Here is a 17,794-nt window from a genome sequence, read left to right as displayed (position 1 = left end):
TGATTGGAGTGAACTATCACTTTAATGCACACAGTGAAATAATTCAAACGACTTATTGCTAGTGGCAGCTTATGTACTTTCACAAAACACTCCAACAAACTCCATTTAACAGTTCTAAAACTTGAAGCTTTGCATTACTTTAGGGGAAAACATTTAAATGGGGCAGTGAAACTGATCAAGTGCTCTCAGAACCAAATCTTACCTGAATAATAATGTGCACAGTTTGTATGTGGCCAATTCTTTGGTAACTTATTTCATTTTATTGTGAATAACATTATAAGATAACTGTTTGAAGCACCAGGGTCATGTTCAGTGAATTTAAAACAGTCAGAATAATGCAATGACTTGAGCTGACATGATTCCCAATTATACATCGTCATGACAGAAAATCCGGGTTTTCAAAATGCATTTATCTAAACACATTGTTGCATTGTATTCTGAACTCACCCCAGGTGCAACTTATATTTCACAATGCACTCGGGCATTTCTGTAAATGTGAAAGGATTGGATGTATGCTATAAATTCTTCCCCGAATTCCCTCAGAGGTCAATTACAAGCTATTACTGTATTGCTAATACCTGGTTGGGGCTAGGGTTTGATACATTTGACTTGGAATTTATCATCGCCACTCCCAATTTGGGCCTTGTCCCCAACCCTTCGATCTTTGCAGGTGTGTAAGCAATATGGTAAAGGCCACCACCAAACTGCTTGCACCTATCCAGATCCTTCAGATGATCAGAGCTGCAATCGTTGAAGGGCCAAGGGGTAGGGACTGAATTGGGATCGTCTCCGAGCTGCACCTCAGGTATGTGTACTGTTATGCACCTGCCTTTCTATAGTATCTTGTATCCACTGCAGGTAGTTCCCTAGCCGGGTGTAGATGCCATACTTCCCCTTGGCGTGACACTTCTCCCCCCAGCTCACCACCCCTGTGAGGAACCAGGTCCCGCGGTAGTTGACCACAAAGGGACCCCCACTGTCCCCACTGCAGGCGTCCAAGCTGGCCTCCGGGTAGCCGGCGCAGAACATGTTGTCCGTGATGACCTGCTCCGTGGAGCTGATGCACTTCTGCTGGTCGACCACGGGCAGAGTGACTTTCCTCAGGAAGCGTGAGGAGAGCCCCAGGTACTGTGTGACGCCCCAGCCTGTGACCATGCCCCTCACGTCCTCCCGCTGGAGGTGACGGGCCAGCTGACCATTGGGAAGGCAGGCGGGCACCGCCACGGGGCTCAGCACCACGGGGGAAGAGAGGTAGACGAGAGCAATGTCGCTATCGAAGGTGTAGTCGTGGAAGTGAGGGTGGACGACGACCTTGGCCACCTTAATCTTTTGCTCATCTGGGTCGGGACGCCGCTTGTCGTAGTCCCCTGTAAAACACAGACAGTTTAAACGGGCACAGTGGATCATCACCGACGTGTTACTCAACTCAAACTGCCGGAGCATTCAACAGTGTGCTCACTACTTCTAAACACTGGATCACATAGTCTCACCGATAGTCACATGGTCAGGGGTTTCATGCATGCAGTGTGCGGAACTGACCACCCAGCGCTGGCTGATCAGAGTTCCCCCACAGAAGCCATACCCATCCTCCCTCCAGATCATGACCTGCAGGGTCATGGAACAGGTAGGACTAGTATTAGGGGTACGCCACAAACACTATTATCATCATGCACTACATGCCCTATGATTTATGAGATTAGTGCCTGCAGTGCCACTGACGCCTTCCACAGGGTTCTGTCAGTAGGACACGCCATAGAAAACCGCCTTGTAACCGGATACAAAAACATTGTTCTCATTGGACTTATTCAGGGGCCTCACTTTTACAATTTTCTTTTTTATTCTACATTTCTGCAATATGTTTCTTAAACTGCATTGTCGTGGTCTAAGCCACTGCCTCCAGCACACATACTCCCCCCCCCTCCACCCCTCCACTTTGTTCTGGACTGTTTCTTCCAATATGTGCCTACTGAACACGACCCTGCTTACCACCCCGTAGCCCTGGGTGTTGTAGGCCTACCTGCCATGGGCTTCCTCCCTGCCTCTCCAGCTGCCCTCCTACTATCCGGGTGTCTTCATTAACGTCCTCCATGTAATCAGTGCTGTTCTCCCCTGGCTGGGTTGAGTTAATCGCAAATAGGTTGGAGGTTGAGTTCCTTTCCCCCTCCATGGTGAGGTTCCTGTCAGAGTGGCGGAAGGTCGGGGTGAAGGGCTCGGACTCGTCCAGTAGAGAGCGGCGCAGCGAAGCCTCACTCTGCTTCTTCCCACAAGGGAACGCCACTGGCAATGACAATGTACAGTATAACCATCACATTGACTTGACACCTACTCATTCAGGGGTTTTTGTATTTACTATTTTCTATATTGTAGAATAATAGTGAAGACGTCAACTATGAAATGACACGTTGTAACCAAAAAAGTGTTGAACAAATCAAAAGATATTTTCATTTGCCTTGACAGCTTTGTACGCTCAGCATTCTCTCAACCAACTTCATGAGGTAGTCACCTGGAATGCATTTCAATTCACAGGTGTGCCTTGTTAAATTTACATATGTGGAATTTCTTTCCTCAATGCGTTTTAGCCAATCAGTTGTGTTGTGACAAGGTAGGGGTGGTATACAGAAGATGGCACTATTTGGTAAAAGACAAAGTCCATATTATGGCAAGAACAGCTCATATAAGCAAAGAGAAATGATAGTCTATCATTGACTGACTTCATGTCTTAAAGTCATCTGAAAAATGTTAAGAAATGTGAAATATTCTTCAAGTGCAGTCGCAAAAACCATCAAGCGCTATGATGAAACCGGCTCTCATGAGAACCACCACAGGAAAGGAAGACCCAGAGTTACCTCTGCTGCAGAGGATAAGTTAATTAGAGTTAACTGCACCTCAGATAAATGCTTCACAGAGTGCAAGTAACAGACACATCTCAACATCAACTGTTCAGAGGAGACCGCGTGAATCAGGTGTTCATGGTGGAATTGCTGCAAAGAAACCACTACTAAAGGACACCAATAAGAAGAGACTTGCTTGGGCCAAGAAACACAAGCAATGGACATTAGATTGGTGGAAATCTGTCAAAAAAATTTTTTTGCAACCGCCGTGTCTTTGAGTAGGAGGTGAATGGTGAATCGCAGAGTAGGTGAATGGATGATCTCTGCAAGTGTGGTTCCCACTGTGAAGCATGGAGGAGGAGGTGTGACAGTGTCGCCAGAAAAGTACCCCGACACCGTCTGATTTATTTAGAATTCAAGGCACACTTAACCAGCATGGCTACCTCAGCATTCTGCAGCGATACGCCATCCCATCTGGTTTGTGCTTTGTGTGTTAGTGCTTGTTTTTCAACAGGACAATGATCCAAAACACACCTCCAGGCTGTGTAAGAGAGTGGAGTCCTGCATCAGATGACCTGGCTTCCACAATCACCTGACTTCAACCCAATTGAGATGGGTTGGACTGCAGAGTGAAGGAGAAGCAAGTGCTCAGGATATGTTGGAAAACTGTTGTAAAATAATTCCTCATGAAGCTGGTTGAGAGAATGCCAAGAGTGTGCAAAGCTGTCATCAATTCAAAGGATGGCTACTTTGAAGAATCTATAATAGAAAATATATTTTGATTTGACACTTTTTTAGGTTACTACATGATTACATATGTTATTTCATGGTTTTGGTGTCTTCACTATTATTCTACAATGAAGAAAATAGTACAAATAAAGAAAAATCCATGAACGAGTAGGTGTGTGAACTTTTGACTGGTACTGTATGTTTTTCAGTGCTTAGTCTACCGGTTTCAGAGCAGGTCTTGCCGTCCTCATCTAACTGGTAACCCTCTGCACAGCTGCACTGGACCCCTGTGGTGCGCTCCTGGTTGGTGCAGTAATGCAGACAGCCTCCATTCTTAAACTGGCACTCAAACACCTCTGGAGGAACAGAGCAAGGTTCAAAGGTCAACAAAAGCACAATTGTATGGTATTAGAAGAGTAGAATAGAATTGACTCCTTAATTGTATTTTATTGAGCAGGCATTTAGCTGTCTTTTAAGGTGGTCATTTGAAACCTGAAGGGGTCCTACAGTGTCAATCAAAAATAGCTTATAAATATTTCCTATAAGTACAGTAATTAGTTTGCTAGCTAGTTTTTTAATAGCACGTCACAATTCTATTGTTTAATATGCTGGTTTTCCCTTAGAACTATGTGAGTAAAATGTGAATGTAAAGTAAGTTCTGCAAGTGGTTTTCCAACAACTGTTGTAAGTGGATGCGGTGAAGTCACATTCACAAAATAATCCGCAGTGTAGTACAATTGTTGTAGACCAAAGGAGGATGGTGGGAGGAGCTATAGTTAAATAAAAAAATAAAAGGACAGGTTCATTGTAATGAATGGAATAAATGGAACTGAGTCAAATGTGATTTTCATACATTTATTCCATTCCAGCCTCCTATAGCTCCTCCCACCAGCTTCCTCTGTTGTGGATGCTCCAGTGTGAACGGCACCAGTACTGTAACAGAGCAATACTCAGTGTGGATTCCAGGCTATGACGGGGAGGGCCAGGGTCCTGTAACTCAGGAAGTGAGAGTTTTTATAGGTCTATAAAAACTCACTTCACAGGTAAAAACAGATGTATTATGACTATGGTTGCACATTTTGGGGAATATTCAGAGGTGGGAATTAACGGGAATATATGGGGAATTAACACGAATATATGGGAATTAATGGAAATATATGCAACTTAATGTCAATACCATTTAAATGTATATGTTTTTTGCATTAGTTATATTTACCATATCATATGGAGACCGAAACATAAACCTTTCTACTTATCATAAGTAGACATCATTTCAAATGATTAAATCCTTAGAATAGAAATAAAGAAAACTATTTAGTTACGAATTGAACTTTAATTAAATGAGTTGACTCTTCACATGCAATGATTTCACTGAACAACAAAAGGGAATATTGAATGATCCATTGCATCTCCCAAAAAATGTTTTCAACATACATCTGTAAAATTATAGTCTAGAAACTAAAGCTTTAATTGTCTTCCTCTCAGGCTTCCATGTCTTCTCCCTGGACCTCCTCAATGTCCACCAGACTCTGAGGCCTCATCTTCACTGTCCAACCTTGTTGAGGATGGCTCGTTGTCAGGCTCAAAAATCCTCAAATTTGCCTGGGTGACCACTTGTATTAGTCAGATTTGGTGTGTGTGTGTTCCCAAACAAGGACCAGTTGTGCTCTGAGGTGATGTTGGTGGGATTTGGAGGATGATGGAGGCAACAGGGGAAAGAGCCTCAGATCCACAAAGTCCCCTCCACCCGATGAGATTATTTTTTTAAACCTTTATTTAACAAGGCAAGTCAGTTAAGAACAAATTCTTATTTTCAATGATGGCATCCCTTGTTCAGGGGCAGAAAGACAGATTTTTACCTTGTCTGCTCGGGGATTCGATCTTGCAACCTTTCGGTTACAAGTCCAGCGCTCTAACCACTAGGCTACCTGCCGCCCCAAATATGTTGGCATGACTGCCATATTGCATCGCCATCCCAAAGCTCTTGCTTGGAAGTGTACTTAACCAGACTGCCAAGAATCTTGCCCTCATCCAGGCCAAGGTGGCGAGACACGGTAGTGATGACACCATAGGCCTTGTTGATCTCTGCACCAGACAGGATGCTCTTGCCAGCATACTTGGGGTCCAACATGTACTCTGCGGCATGTATGGGCTTCAGGCAGAAGTCTTCACACATTTTGATGTATTTCAGAACTGCAGTTTCCTCTGCTTGGAGCAACAGTGAAGTGGATAGGGCAGTACAGATTTCTTCTCTTACATCTGCAAGCAGAGTCTGAACATCAGACAGGATGGCATTGTCTCCCTCAATCCGTGCAATGGCTACTGCTATAGGTTTCAGGCTGCTTACCAATCTCTCCCAAAATACATCATCCAGGAGGATCCTCTTGATGGCCCTGTCCATGTCGGCAGACTCTCCATTTCTTGGCGAGACCCCTCCAGGAGACTGTCAAACATGATGACAACACCACCCCAATGGGTGTTGCTGGGCAGCTTCAATGTGGTGCTCTTATTCTTCTTACTTTGCTTGGTGAGGTAGATTGCTGCTATAACTTGATGACCCTTCACATAACTAACCATTTCCTTGGCTCTCTTGTAGAGTGTATCCATTGTTTTCAGTGCCATGATGTCCTTGAGGAGCAGATTCAATGCATGAGCAGCACAGCCAATGGGTATGATGTGAGGGTAGGACTCCTCCACTTTAGACCAAGCAGCCTTCATGTTCGCACCATTGTCTTGTCACCAGTGCAAATACCTTCGGTGGTCCAAGGTCATTGATGACTGCCTTCAGCTCATCTGCAATGTAGAGATCGGTGTGTCTGTTGTCCCTTGTGTCTGTGCTCTTGTAGAATACTGGTTGAGGGGTGGAGATGATGTAGTTAATTATTCCTTGCCCACGAACATTTGACCACCAATCAGAGATGATTGCCATACAGTCTGCTTTCTCTATGATTTGCTTGACCTTCACTTGAACTCTGCATCCATTAAATTAGTAGATAAAGCATGTCTGGTTGAAGGAGGGGTGTATGCTGGGCAAAGACCATTCAGAAATCTCTTCCAATAGACATTGCCTGTGAGCACCTGAGGTGAACCAGTTGCATACACAGCTCGAGCAAGACATTCATCAGCATTTCTCTGACTACGTTCCTCCATTGAGTCAAAAAAAACTTCTGATTCCAGGAGGACCATGTGCTGTTGCTATCGGTAAGATGTCTGATTCATCATTTTCACCTCAAATAGAAGTAGAGGGACTTTTGTCAGAGGTTGCTTGTTGTGAGCGTTGAGGGATCTTTATGTACTTGGCCAGATGATTCTGCATCTTTGTTGCATTCTTCACATATGATTTGGCACAGTATTTGCAAATGTACACAGCTTTTCCTTCTACATTAGCTGCAGTGAAATGTCTCCACACATCACACACCGTGGCATTTTTCTGTAAAGATTAGAAAAAAATTAGTAAAAAACTAACAAATACAATTCCATGTATAGATAAATAGTTAAGCAATTAGATTAAACAACTCCTTTGTAAGGTAAATGTTTTAAAATGAAACATGGAAACAGGTGAATTAACACTCCTCAGTTAGCAGGCTCAAGCAAGCTAAAACCCACATGGTAGCAAAAAAAACTAGCAGAAATTGTTAACAAGTTAGAAATGATTTAAACACACTTTGTGGTAGGCTACAATTTACACGTTAACAAAAAATCATGTATGTCATATAAAATATATTCACCCCACCCAGTATTGTCATCAAAACTTACCAGAAAACATGTGCTCAGACAGTGTAGTAGTGTGGGCTCAATAGCATCTCATTAGTGTGCAAGATCTTGAGAATCACCTGTACATGTGATGGAAGAATGCACTGTGCATGCAGAGGGTTGCAATTCCATTGAATTGGGGATAGTTTAACCAAAATATGCCACAAGACCTAGAATTGCCTTATGTGTATCCAGCAAAAAACATTCACTGTTATAAACTTTTTTGATGAATTTAAGCAAAATTCCAGGGCTTAACTTCCGGAAAGTTTCCAACCCTTTCCACCCCTATTATGTCTGAGTACAACTATACCTATTGCACAGGTTTTCCCATCGTAGCGTGGGGGACACAGACAGTGGTATCCATCCCGATCGATGGTGCAGATTCCTCCATTCTTACATGGGTTGTAGTGGCAAGGATTCAGATCTAATTCACAATTCATAGAGACATCATCACAAGCGTTCCTTTTAAGTGACTGGATTTTTGATGCAGTTTTTTTAAATAACTGAAAATAATCTAATGAAGCAATACCATACTCACTCTTATATCTATACCAAAACTCCATCTGTAAGAGAAGAGCAAAGGGATACAGTCAGTTTGAATGTTATTTTGAGCTTTATGAGCCTACTCCTCTGACTATCCTTGTATTTTAAGAAGGCCTGGTTACACCTTGCATTAACATGTGGTTTAGTGATGCGTGGGTTGACTCTGCTGCGAGGCGGGTTTAGGCGGGCCGGTGGGTGAATAAAGAGAAAGCATTGCGTAAAAAATACATAAATGTAAAATTCCTGTGCAATTCATGTCTATAGGCTACATTGAGGTTTTATTTCATTATTTTTATCTGCCATAAGTGCTTAAGCCTCTTGACAAGGTTTTGCTCCAACACGCTTGAACAAATTTGCAATTTTACATTTTTCTACTGCTTAGCTAGCAGGGTTCTCGTTGCTCACCATCCCAAAATTCCATGCACATTTCTCTGCGTACCCTTGTTGTAAACGAATGGGGATGGAAGTTCTGCTGAATTCGCAGAATCGCTTTAGTGGAAATGAAAACTGCCCTCAGTCTGCTACTCCACGTAGCTGATTGGTCAGTTCACAACGCTAGTAAACCCTTGTTTCTGATAGGCTTTCTTTGAAAGGTGCGCTTGGCTAGCTTGCTGGATCGTCTCAGCATCCGATGAATATATAGCTAGCTACAGTCAGAGATGGGATAAAAACTTGTAGCTATAATCTTTGATGTTTTTTTATGGATTCTAAAAGAATATGAAGCAACACTGACGGTGAGGACAGGTAGCATCGATGTACCAGTGACTCTCTCAATAAGGAAGTGGTCAGATGACACAAATGCTAAGCTACAGGACTGTTTTGCGTTCAGGGATTCTTCCCATGGCATTGAGGAGTACACCAATCAGTCACTGGCTTCATCAATAAGTGCATCGATGACGTTGTCCCCACAGTGACTGTACATACCTACCCCAACCAGAAGCCATGGATTACAGAGCTAAAGGGTAGAGTTGTAGTCCCGCTTTCAATGAGCGGGACTCTAACCCGGATGCTTATAAAAAATCCCGCTATGCCCTCGACGAATCATCAAACAGGCAAAGCATCAATACAGGACTAAGATTGAATCGTACTATACCAGCTCTGACGTTCGTTCTGATGTGTCAGGGCTTGCAAACTATTACGGACTACAAAGGGAAAAACAGCCGCGAGCTGCCCAGTGACACGAGCTTACCAGACGAGCTAAATAACTTCTATGCTCACTTTGAGGCAAGCAACACTGAAGCATGCATGAGAGCATCAGCTGTTCCAGGCGACTGTGTGATCAAGCTCTCCGTATCCGATGTAAGACCTTTAAACAGGTCAACATTCATAAGGCCACAGGGCCAGACAGACTACCAGGATGTGAACTCCGAGCATGCGCTGACCAACTGGCAAGTCTCTTTACTGACATTTTCAACCTTGTCCCTGACCGAGTCTGTAATACCAACATGTTTCAAGCAGACCACCATAATCCCTGTGCCCAAGAACACCAAGGTAACCTGCCTAAATGATTACCGACCTGTAGCACTCACGTCTGTAGCCATTAATTGCTTTTAAAGACTGTTCATGGCTGACAACACCATCATCCCAGAAACCCGAGACCCACTCCAGTTTTCATACCGCTGATAAGGGAATTATATGCTTAAAAGGTAATGATTAAAGAATCCTACCTATCCTACCTATCCTACCCTGAAACATAACTAATTAGTATTTATTAGTTTATATAGCATGTATGATGAATAATTCAAGTACTAAACGTAAGTCCAACAAGGTTCAGAAGAGACCTGTGAGGGAGAGAAATGTGTGTGTGTGTGTGTCTAAGAAAATACCGAGAACAATTCAACTGTGTTTGACCCGTCCTGGCTAGAACTCTGAGAAACTTATGATAGGACAGGGAGCCCTTCTCAAGGTTCCTCTAATCTCGGGGGAATGGAACTGTCGGCTGGGTAGTGATAAACAGTGGTGAGAACTCTGGGGAAGGATACAACTCACCTACTGTTCGTGTGTATGAATGTGTGTAGGATATCTACTGTTTGTGTGAAAGTATGTGCGTAAGTAGGGAGCAAGTTATAAAATGGATGTCTTTGTATTATGGACTTCAGAGCGCTCTCGTGAATAAACTGTACAAACCTTTTGCATAAGCTGAGTCTTTGCCTAATTATTATTATACCCATGGTCTTACAAACCTCGGGGATTGGTCAAAGCTATTGATTGTTAGTTATTATCATTGGGATTGAAAATTCCCCTGACAACTTGGTCCTTTTCGAGACAGATTTCAATACCTGCTTCTGTCGGTCCATGGAGACACCGAAACCATGCACGGGCGGATGAAATATCCGTAGATTAAAGACCTGGCCCCAGTTTGAGGGTTCTTCACAGGCCGGTGGCGAACTGGTATACGACAGAAACGGTGACGAAATCGAACCAACATTGAAACCTCAGCTGCAAAAATAAGGTCAGTACTTTTTATTCACGGATAATAGGGGATAATATCTGTATGATAGCATTAAATGAGGTAAATGATTTTAATGTATTCTGGGTGTTAGACGCTAAAATATCCGAAGGAGTTTATATCTGGTGGCCTGTCTTTAGAATTTTGTGTGGAGAAAAATGTTTTAAAGGGAACCAAGTATTCTATGCAAATGTAAGACAGGAATTAGTTGTACATTTATCAATGAAGCAGGGTCCGTAATGACCCTGGGCAACTGTGGCCACTGCCAATTTAAAATAGTTAATGGTGAGACCTAAAACGTATTATAGGGTCAAAAAACATAGACAGAAAAACGTAAATTGGAGGGCGAAATAGAATAATTTAATTATAAGAGAGGAAGTCAGAGACATAATTATATTAATATAAGTCGCCTGTCTAAATACGTTTAAATAGAAGGGGATAGTCGGATCTTTCGGAGGCGCACATCTAGGTCTGATTATCCAATGAAGAAGGGAAACCTAATATAGCAGGGTGAGATACGAGATATTAACGAGTCAAAAATCACAAGGAACAACAGAAAAATAGCCTGTTAACTAGGACTTTAAAAACCCTGGGATTTAGCTTATAGTTTTATACGTGTGGGACCTAATCGAAAGACACCTCTATAGATAAAGTTTCAAGAAAGGAAAAAGCATACACATAGATTGTTAGAAGAGATCATAGTTTTAAAAGCACACACATTGAATAAGAAGATAATTATTTGCGTGTGAGAGATATATTGATCGGTCAAAAGACACAAGGAACAACAAAAAATAAGTAGAACTTATGGTTGTATACGTGTGAGATCTAAATAATATATCAGGACTCATACAAATAATTATTCTAAAATTCTAGGAAAGATTAACGGGAGGTATTTATCAACATAGGTTAAGGATAATAACGGTGAAAGCACACACACAAAGAAGGTAAAAAGCACATACACATAGATTGTGAGGAGAAGCATAATAACAATAATAGTAATTTAATAAACATGGGTAGTAAATCCTCTAAGGGGATTCTGGAATTAACGGTAGATGAGAGATATATGCAGGGAAAAGATAAAAGGAACATCTATTTTGGCGCGAAATTGAGGGAAAAGTACGAATTTGACGGACGTTTAAATATAGAAAAACTGGAATCAATGATTAAACAAATAAATAGGGTTTGTGGGGACAAGGCAGAGAAGCAACGGACAGAAGGGCTCGAAACCGCTCGTATTTGGCTGGCTGAAGCTAGAAAAAGAGCAGAGGGGGCCAAGAAAAAGGGAGCTACTAAGGAGGAAGAATTAGGTAGCCAGGAGCAGACAGAGAGGACTCCCGCGGCTCCTGATGTGGAGTAGCAGACTGTTCTTTGGGCAGTTTTTGTTTCCACTTTAACGCGACTCTGCGCTAATTTTTTGTTGTTGTTGGCCTAACTGTATATGCGCAAAATACACGCTAATCGCCAAATGCTTTTGAGAACATGGGCAGAAAAAGTTAACAGCGATCCACTGACGCAAAAAGGACAATGTCTGAGTTGAATTAAATAACAGAAAAGCTGCGAAATGGATAGTTGAAAATAAAGAAAAGGGAGGGCCAGAACACTGTTTGGGAAAGATTTTGTTAAAGAAGATGATAGCAGTGCCGGCTATGATATGCATGATGATTTGGAGGCGCTATACAAATTCAAGAGTCAAGACGGGGACTTAAAATATGACAAGATATGTCAAGGGAACAGTAGCCTAACTGAAATCTGGACACTGAATGTAGATATTTAACCTTTCACATAGCCTAATGTAATATTAACTGCTGCAGAATTATATGCATTTATTGCAGTAAAGTTATACACCAAATGTACATTTTGACTCCGGAAAAGGAGTCGAGAAATATTAATGATTTATTTCAGCATCTTGAGAGAATGAATACGTGGCTAGGACCCGTCTGTAACAGTGCTATCTTTATCAGCATCATACAAACTGATAGTATTTAAACCACATAAAATATGCATCCAAGCCGAACTGAAATCTTATCAAACATTTTGGGTCATTTCACATTTTTAAATTTCCTTAAAACCTGTCAAACTGGAAATCTCGCACAGAAAATCTTTCCATTAAAAAAAAAAATGCGATGTAAACTAGATTGAAGAATTCATAAATGTATTCTGGTGAGCAGTGTTTATTTAGTGTTCTAGGGCAGCAATGACGGAAGAGAAACTACATGTATCTAATTAGGCTATTTGTTAGTCAACTTGTCTCTATCAAATGTCGGAAATTACAAGCAGAAAAATATCTAAATTAGGCTTCAAAAATAATATCCTGCACCCCCTGTCAAAAATGTGTTATGCCATCCGTGTCTGTACAGCGCATATTCAATCTGCCTATTTGCGGGTAAGGGTCGGTTGCGGGACTCAAATTTTCACTTTAGTCAGGCGGCTGACCCGCTTATTCTGTCGACTAGTGGAATTCACCAGAATCTCCGAATCTTCCCCTCATACTAAAGAACTACCCGCCTGCCCTCTGATCATTTTCGCCTCTCTTCTTCATAGAAGAGTTCTACTTAGCTCATCTCAGCACGACTTGATCTGTTTTCCTCTTAACTGTTCAAAGGTGCGCCGTCAAGGTTACGGCGCCGAACGCAGGATTTATCAGCTCTCATCTTTTGTGTTGGATGTCTTTATCGAAAGGAAAAGTTTTAGCTTTGGGTAACAATTTGCTTCACCGCAAGGCTAGCTATCCTACCAACTGTTTTTTCTACCTGGAAGGGTAGAATTACTAGTTCGCTCTCTCGTTTAGCTCAACCCACTAACGCCATTGACTGTCCTAGCGTCACTGTTTATTGGTCAAGAGCCACGCGTTTGTTCGTCGTAAGACTAACATAGCTCTAACCTTGTCCTAACTAGCTAGGCTACTATCCCACATGGTGAATGCTAGCTATGTTCACATTGTTAAAGGGTTAGCTTCTCTGGCTAGCACTGTGCTAACTAGCTAGGCTACTAAGCCCAAGTGGCGAACGCTGGTTACGTTTCACTTTGTTCTCTTATTAGCTGTTTTCTGGAGCCATGGAACCTGCTAGCTTGGCTCAGAGGGCACCAAGCAAGGACCCTGCCCCAGCACCGGCACATCTATGCCTATGTGGGGCGACCATTTCGGGCAGGGTGTCGAACACGCAGAAGAGGCATTCAACGACCACCGGTCATGCATCCATTGCAAAGTTTTGCTGCTAACACACTCCACCAATGAGTGTGCAGAGTTGCCCAACGGGTGGGGAGACTTCTTCGCAGACCCAGCCCTCATGGGCTGACATCTTGGATGGCTACCCCGAGGACCTTCACCCAATTTCCCAGGGCTTGGCTCCAGAGGAGGGGGGAAGGGGACCTCGTTTTCGAAGAGGAAGATGGAGAGGGTATGACCGACCTCCTCCAGGCAACGGAGGAGGAAGAGGATGAGGAGGCGCAAGCCACTCGGCCCTCTTCCGCTTTTAGCAGGGCATCAATGGCAGATGAGATATTTGCTCATTGACGTCTGCAAACAGGTAGCTGAGCCTTGCCATGAGCGTTGCAGTGGTTGGGGATAGAGCTTTGTGGCTCAACCTGTCCAGCCTGATGGATGCTCATTTTCACTTTATTTTATTTCACCTTTACTTGCCAGCACACAGGTTTCTGAAGTTCGCTTTTCAGGGCACAGCCTACAACTACCTTGCTATCCCATTCGGGCTAGCGTTAACTCCCCGAACGTTCAGCAGGTGTGTAGAGGCAGCTCTCTCACCCCTAAGAAACAAGGGGCTAAGAATCTACGCCTACATAGATGATTACCTGCTTTGCTCCCTGTCCTGGGAGGAAACGGTATGAGACACAACTGAAAAAGAGCTGTTTGGTGCCAACACAGAGAATAGAATACATAGGCTTAAGGATTCGCTCTCTGATCAAGCAACACTAGGAAGACGGCATTGCGTCTTTCTGACAGTGCCTCTCCCTGTTCCGCAGGGGGTGCTCGGTCATGTTCAGGATGGGTAGAACCACTTTGCCTACTACGGTTGAGAGACTTCCAGTGCTGGGTGTTTGCCCAACGCCTGTGTGCATGGCGTCACCTCAAATCGGCAGATAGATGTGACTTCTGCATGCTTTTCGGCCTCTCCATCACTTGAAGAGCCCCACGATCTTAGTTCATGGCATTCCCCTCGGGGTAGTGGCAACAAGGAAAGTGGTGACGACAGATGCGTCACTCACAGGCCTGGGAGCAGTTCACAAGGGAAATGCAATAAACGTACCCTACAACTCCACATTGCTCACATACATTTTCTACCTAACCAATCGGAATTGTCACGTCTTGATCGGAACAGACAATATGACTGCCAGGGTAGAACTCGCTCCCTGCGCTTACAGAGACTATACTCCTGGATTATTCTGTGGAGCAGAGCACACCTACTGCCCATATGTCCCGGGAGTACTGAACATAGGAGTGGACTCATTTTCCAGAGGGAATCCCAATCTAAGGGGCTGGAGACTCCTTCCCCATGTGGTGAAACAGATCTGGGAGAGATACGGTCAAGCGTCCGTTGATCTCTTCGCAAGAAAACACATTCTGCCCAATGCTTTTCATGCTAGCAGGAGACGCACCACTGGGAGTGGGGACGAGCTGGCACAACCTTGGCCAAGGGTGTTGCTTTACACTTTTCCTCCCCTCAGCCTCACTCCCCATTCTGGCCAGAGTGAGGAAACAGGGCTTTTCCCTTATCTTGATAGCCCGTCGATGGCAAGGCAAGCTCTGGATAGCGTAGATCACTCCCCTGCTATACAACAAGCCTTGTCAACTACTGTTACGCAGGGATCTGCTGACCCAAGCAAACAGAAAGATTTTCCACCCTCACCCGGAAATCATGGCCCTCTGGACCTGACCCGTGAGAGGTTAAATCTGGATGCAACTGGCTTGCCTTTTGTAGTCATTGAGACAATCCAGAGTGCTAGGGGCCCTTCTACAAGCTCACTGTATGGAAATAAGTGGTGCATTTTTTTAGAAGTGGTATGACCAAAAACAGATCATTCCTAACCAATGCTCTGTATCTGAGGTTATCTACTTCTTGCAGGACCTTTGGGACAGAGGGAAGGCTTTATTCACTGTCTAAGGTCTATCTAGCCACTATTTAGGTCTGTCATATAGGCTTTGTCAAGAACACAGTGGGAAAACTAACCGTTATGTCATTTCATGAAGGTGGCACGTCGCTTATGTCCAGTTCCCAAGCATTTAGCCTCTTAATGGGATTTGTCTATTGTGCTTGAGGCTATTTCACAGCAGCCTTTTGAGCCATTGGAATGTGCTGAGATTAAATAGCTTGCCTTTAAAACCACATTAAGTGAGCTACATGCACTGTCAGTTAACCATTCGCGCCTGCAGTTTGCCCGGGGCTTTTCCAAGGTCACCTTGTTGCCCAACTCCGCCTTTATGCCCAAAGTTAGTGGCAATTACAATTGTCTCGCTTTGAAGCTTGTGGATTTCCACAAGCCAGTTTTCCTTTCTATGGAAAAGGAGCGGCTGCACCATTTGTGTCCAGTACGCACGCTGCACATATACTTGGATAGGACGAGAGCTTTGCGCAAGCAACTCTGTGTCCTGCAAGAGGAGGCCCCTCTCTCGTCAAAGGTTATCACATATTGTGGAAGCTATTATATTGGCCTATGAAAGCAAGGGGTTACAGCCTCCAGAGGGCCTAAAGGCTCACTCCACCAGAGCTATGGCTACCTCTTGGGCAATGCTCAAAGGCATGTCCTTGCGGGAGATTTTCGATGAGGTGTCACTGCGCCCTTTTTGGCGCATATTGTCCTTAGTGTCTGGGCCTCTGAGGGTTGATGTTGAGACGATCTGGCTTCAGAGAGCTCGTGCGATACGGGAGTTAGCCATATCCCAATAGTGAGATGTCGAAATGAATAATTGAAAGAGAACTAAAGGCTACTTGCGTAACTCCGGTCCTTTGATATTATGAGTGCGACAGCTCACCACATTTTCCTACTTGCAAGAGTGTGAGGAAGTTCGGTACGCTCGATAATGATCCGAGGGCAGGCGGGTGGCTCTTCAGTATGAAGGGTGGTGCACCGACAGACATATATGATTGGTTCTTTGAGATACTTAGGAGATTCTGGTTAATTCCACTAGTGAGATGTCGCACTCATAATATCAGAAAACCGGAGTCACGCAAGTAACCTTGAGTTTGTCTTCCAGTCAAGATGATCCAATCACTATCTAATCAAGGCTCAGTAAGTCTATACATGGTATTAAAATGTATCTCTTATTGGTCCACTGTGTCCGCACTGTGGCCAGATGAGGGCACAATCAGAATGTGGTCAAAATCCTGACATAGGACACGTTAGTGCAAACTGCAAAGTATGAACAGAGCGTTCATAAGCTCTGGTCCAGGGGGCGAGTGCGAATTCCCTGCACCAGAGCTTTCATGTGATGGAGCTGTTCTAGTACCGTCTTCTCCTTGGTCTGGAAGATCTCGGCAGCCTCCTCCTGGGAACAGGTCTCCTCGTAGCACTCCCGCTCCAGGTTGCCGGGCATCATCTCCTCAAGGAAGAAGTTGGCCCTGGGCCGCCGGGGCCCTCGGAGTAGCTGCACTGCATGCCTCTGCTCCAGAAACACTGTACAAACAGAGTAGGGTGAAGTTGCCCCTAAATGTTGATTTTGGGTCAGTTTAGCATTTCCCCCACTTATGGTTAAGGTTAGGATTGAGGGAGGGGAAGCTGATCCTTGATCTGTACCTAGGGGAAATTTCACCCCAGAGTGGGCACAACACTGCAGTCCTGTGTGGCTCAGTTGGTAAGAGCATGATGCTGACAATGGCAGGGTTGTGGGTTCAATACCAACACATTAATGTAGGCCCATGCTTCTTTGAAGGAAAAAAAGTGTTTTAAGTTGCATTTATATACAATACTGATGTCTGTAACCCATTGACAAGAGCCTCGAGCAGAGATTTGCTGGTTTTAGTTGTGTAGCTTAATCATATCACTGAACTGAGTTCCATTTTAAGTTACTGGAGTGAGAATATCAGCCATGTACGACACCCATCACAAAAGTAAATATCTCATCAAGTATATAGTAAGCTGGAATTGAGGTAGGTGGTTTAATTACATATTGCAAATACAGTACAATAAATAGGCACTTTCCACTGACTACAAGGTGAGGTGTTACCTTTTGATTCAAACAGGGAACCGACTGAGACCAGAAGTACTGTGAGGAGCCAACCGTCGGACTGTGACATCCCTCCGCTCCAGGTAGAAGTTGAAGGGATTGAACTGGGATCAGCTAGGTTCACTAATCTAGATTTAGTTACGAGAGAGAACCTACCGTTTTCTGTGGGCGCCTGCTAAAATGGTGGCTTTTCCCCACAAGCTCGGCAATTGATCTTTAACTAGATTCTAAATATTGACACAGTGAATCATTGGCACTAGCCAAGGCAGCATTCAAGTCACTCAACAGTTGTGCACTACTCATCATACTCAT

General features: G+C 43.8%; 1 protein-coding gene across 1 annotated transcript; it reads right to left on the bottom strand.

The window, feature by feature from the left end:
- Nucleotides 1–503: 503 nt before the first annotated feature.
- On the bottom strand, nt 504–17,688 carry LOC129821721 (coagulation factor IX-like). The gene is made up of 8 exons (XM_055879311.1): nt 17,483–17,688; nt 16,766–16,932; nt 7,852–7,876; nt 7,624–7,737; nt 3,782–3,916; nt 2,018–2,277; nt 1,491–1,605; nt 504–1,367 (listed from the first exon to the last, which is right to left on the bottom strand). The coding sequence occupies exons 1-8, from the start codon at nt 17,550–17,552 to the stop codon at nt 802–804; spliced, it is 1,452 nt and encodes a 483-aa protein (XP_055735286.1). The 5' UTR covers nt 17,553–17,688; the 3' UTR covers nt 504–801.
- Nucleotides 17,689–17,794: the final 106 nt, after the last annotated feature.

This window comes from Salvelinus fontinalis, chromosome 24, assembly GCF_029448725.1.
Source record: "Salvelinus fontinalis isolate EN_2023a chromosome 24, ASM2944872v1, whole genome shotgun sequence".
Classification (NCBI taxonomy): domain Eukaryota; kingdom Metazoa; phylum Chordata; class Actinopteri; order Salmoniformes; family Salmonidae; genus Salvelinus; species Salvelinus fontinalis.
This window is presented reverse-complemented; position numbering and strand designations above follow the sequence as displayed.

Coding starts and splice junctions, on each gene's coding strand:
- LOC129821721 (XM_055879311.1), bottom strand. CDS start 17,552: ATGTCACAGTCCGACGGTTGGCTCCTCACAGTACTTCTGGTCTCAGTC. Junction 7,877..16,765: donor TCCAGACCAAGGAGAAGACG/GTACTAGAACAG, acceptor CTTCTCTTACAG/ATGGAGTTTTGGTATAGATA. Junction 1,606..2,017: donor AGGGAGGAAGCCCATGGCAG/GTAGGCCTACAA, acceptor ATGACCCTGCAG/GTCATGATCTGGAGGGAGGA.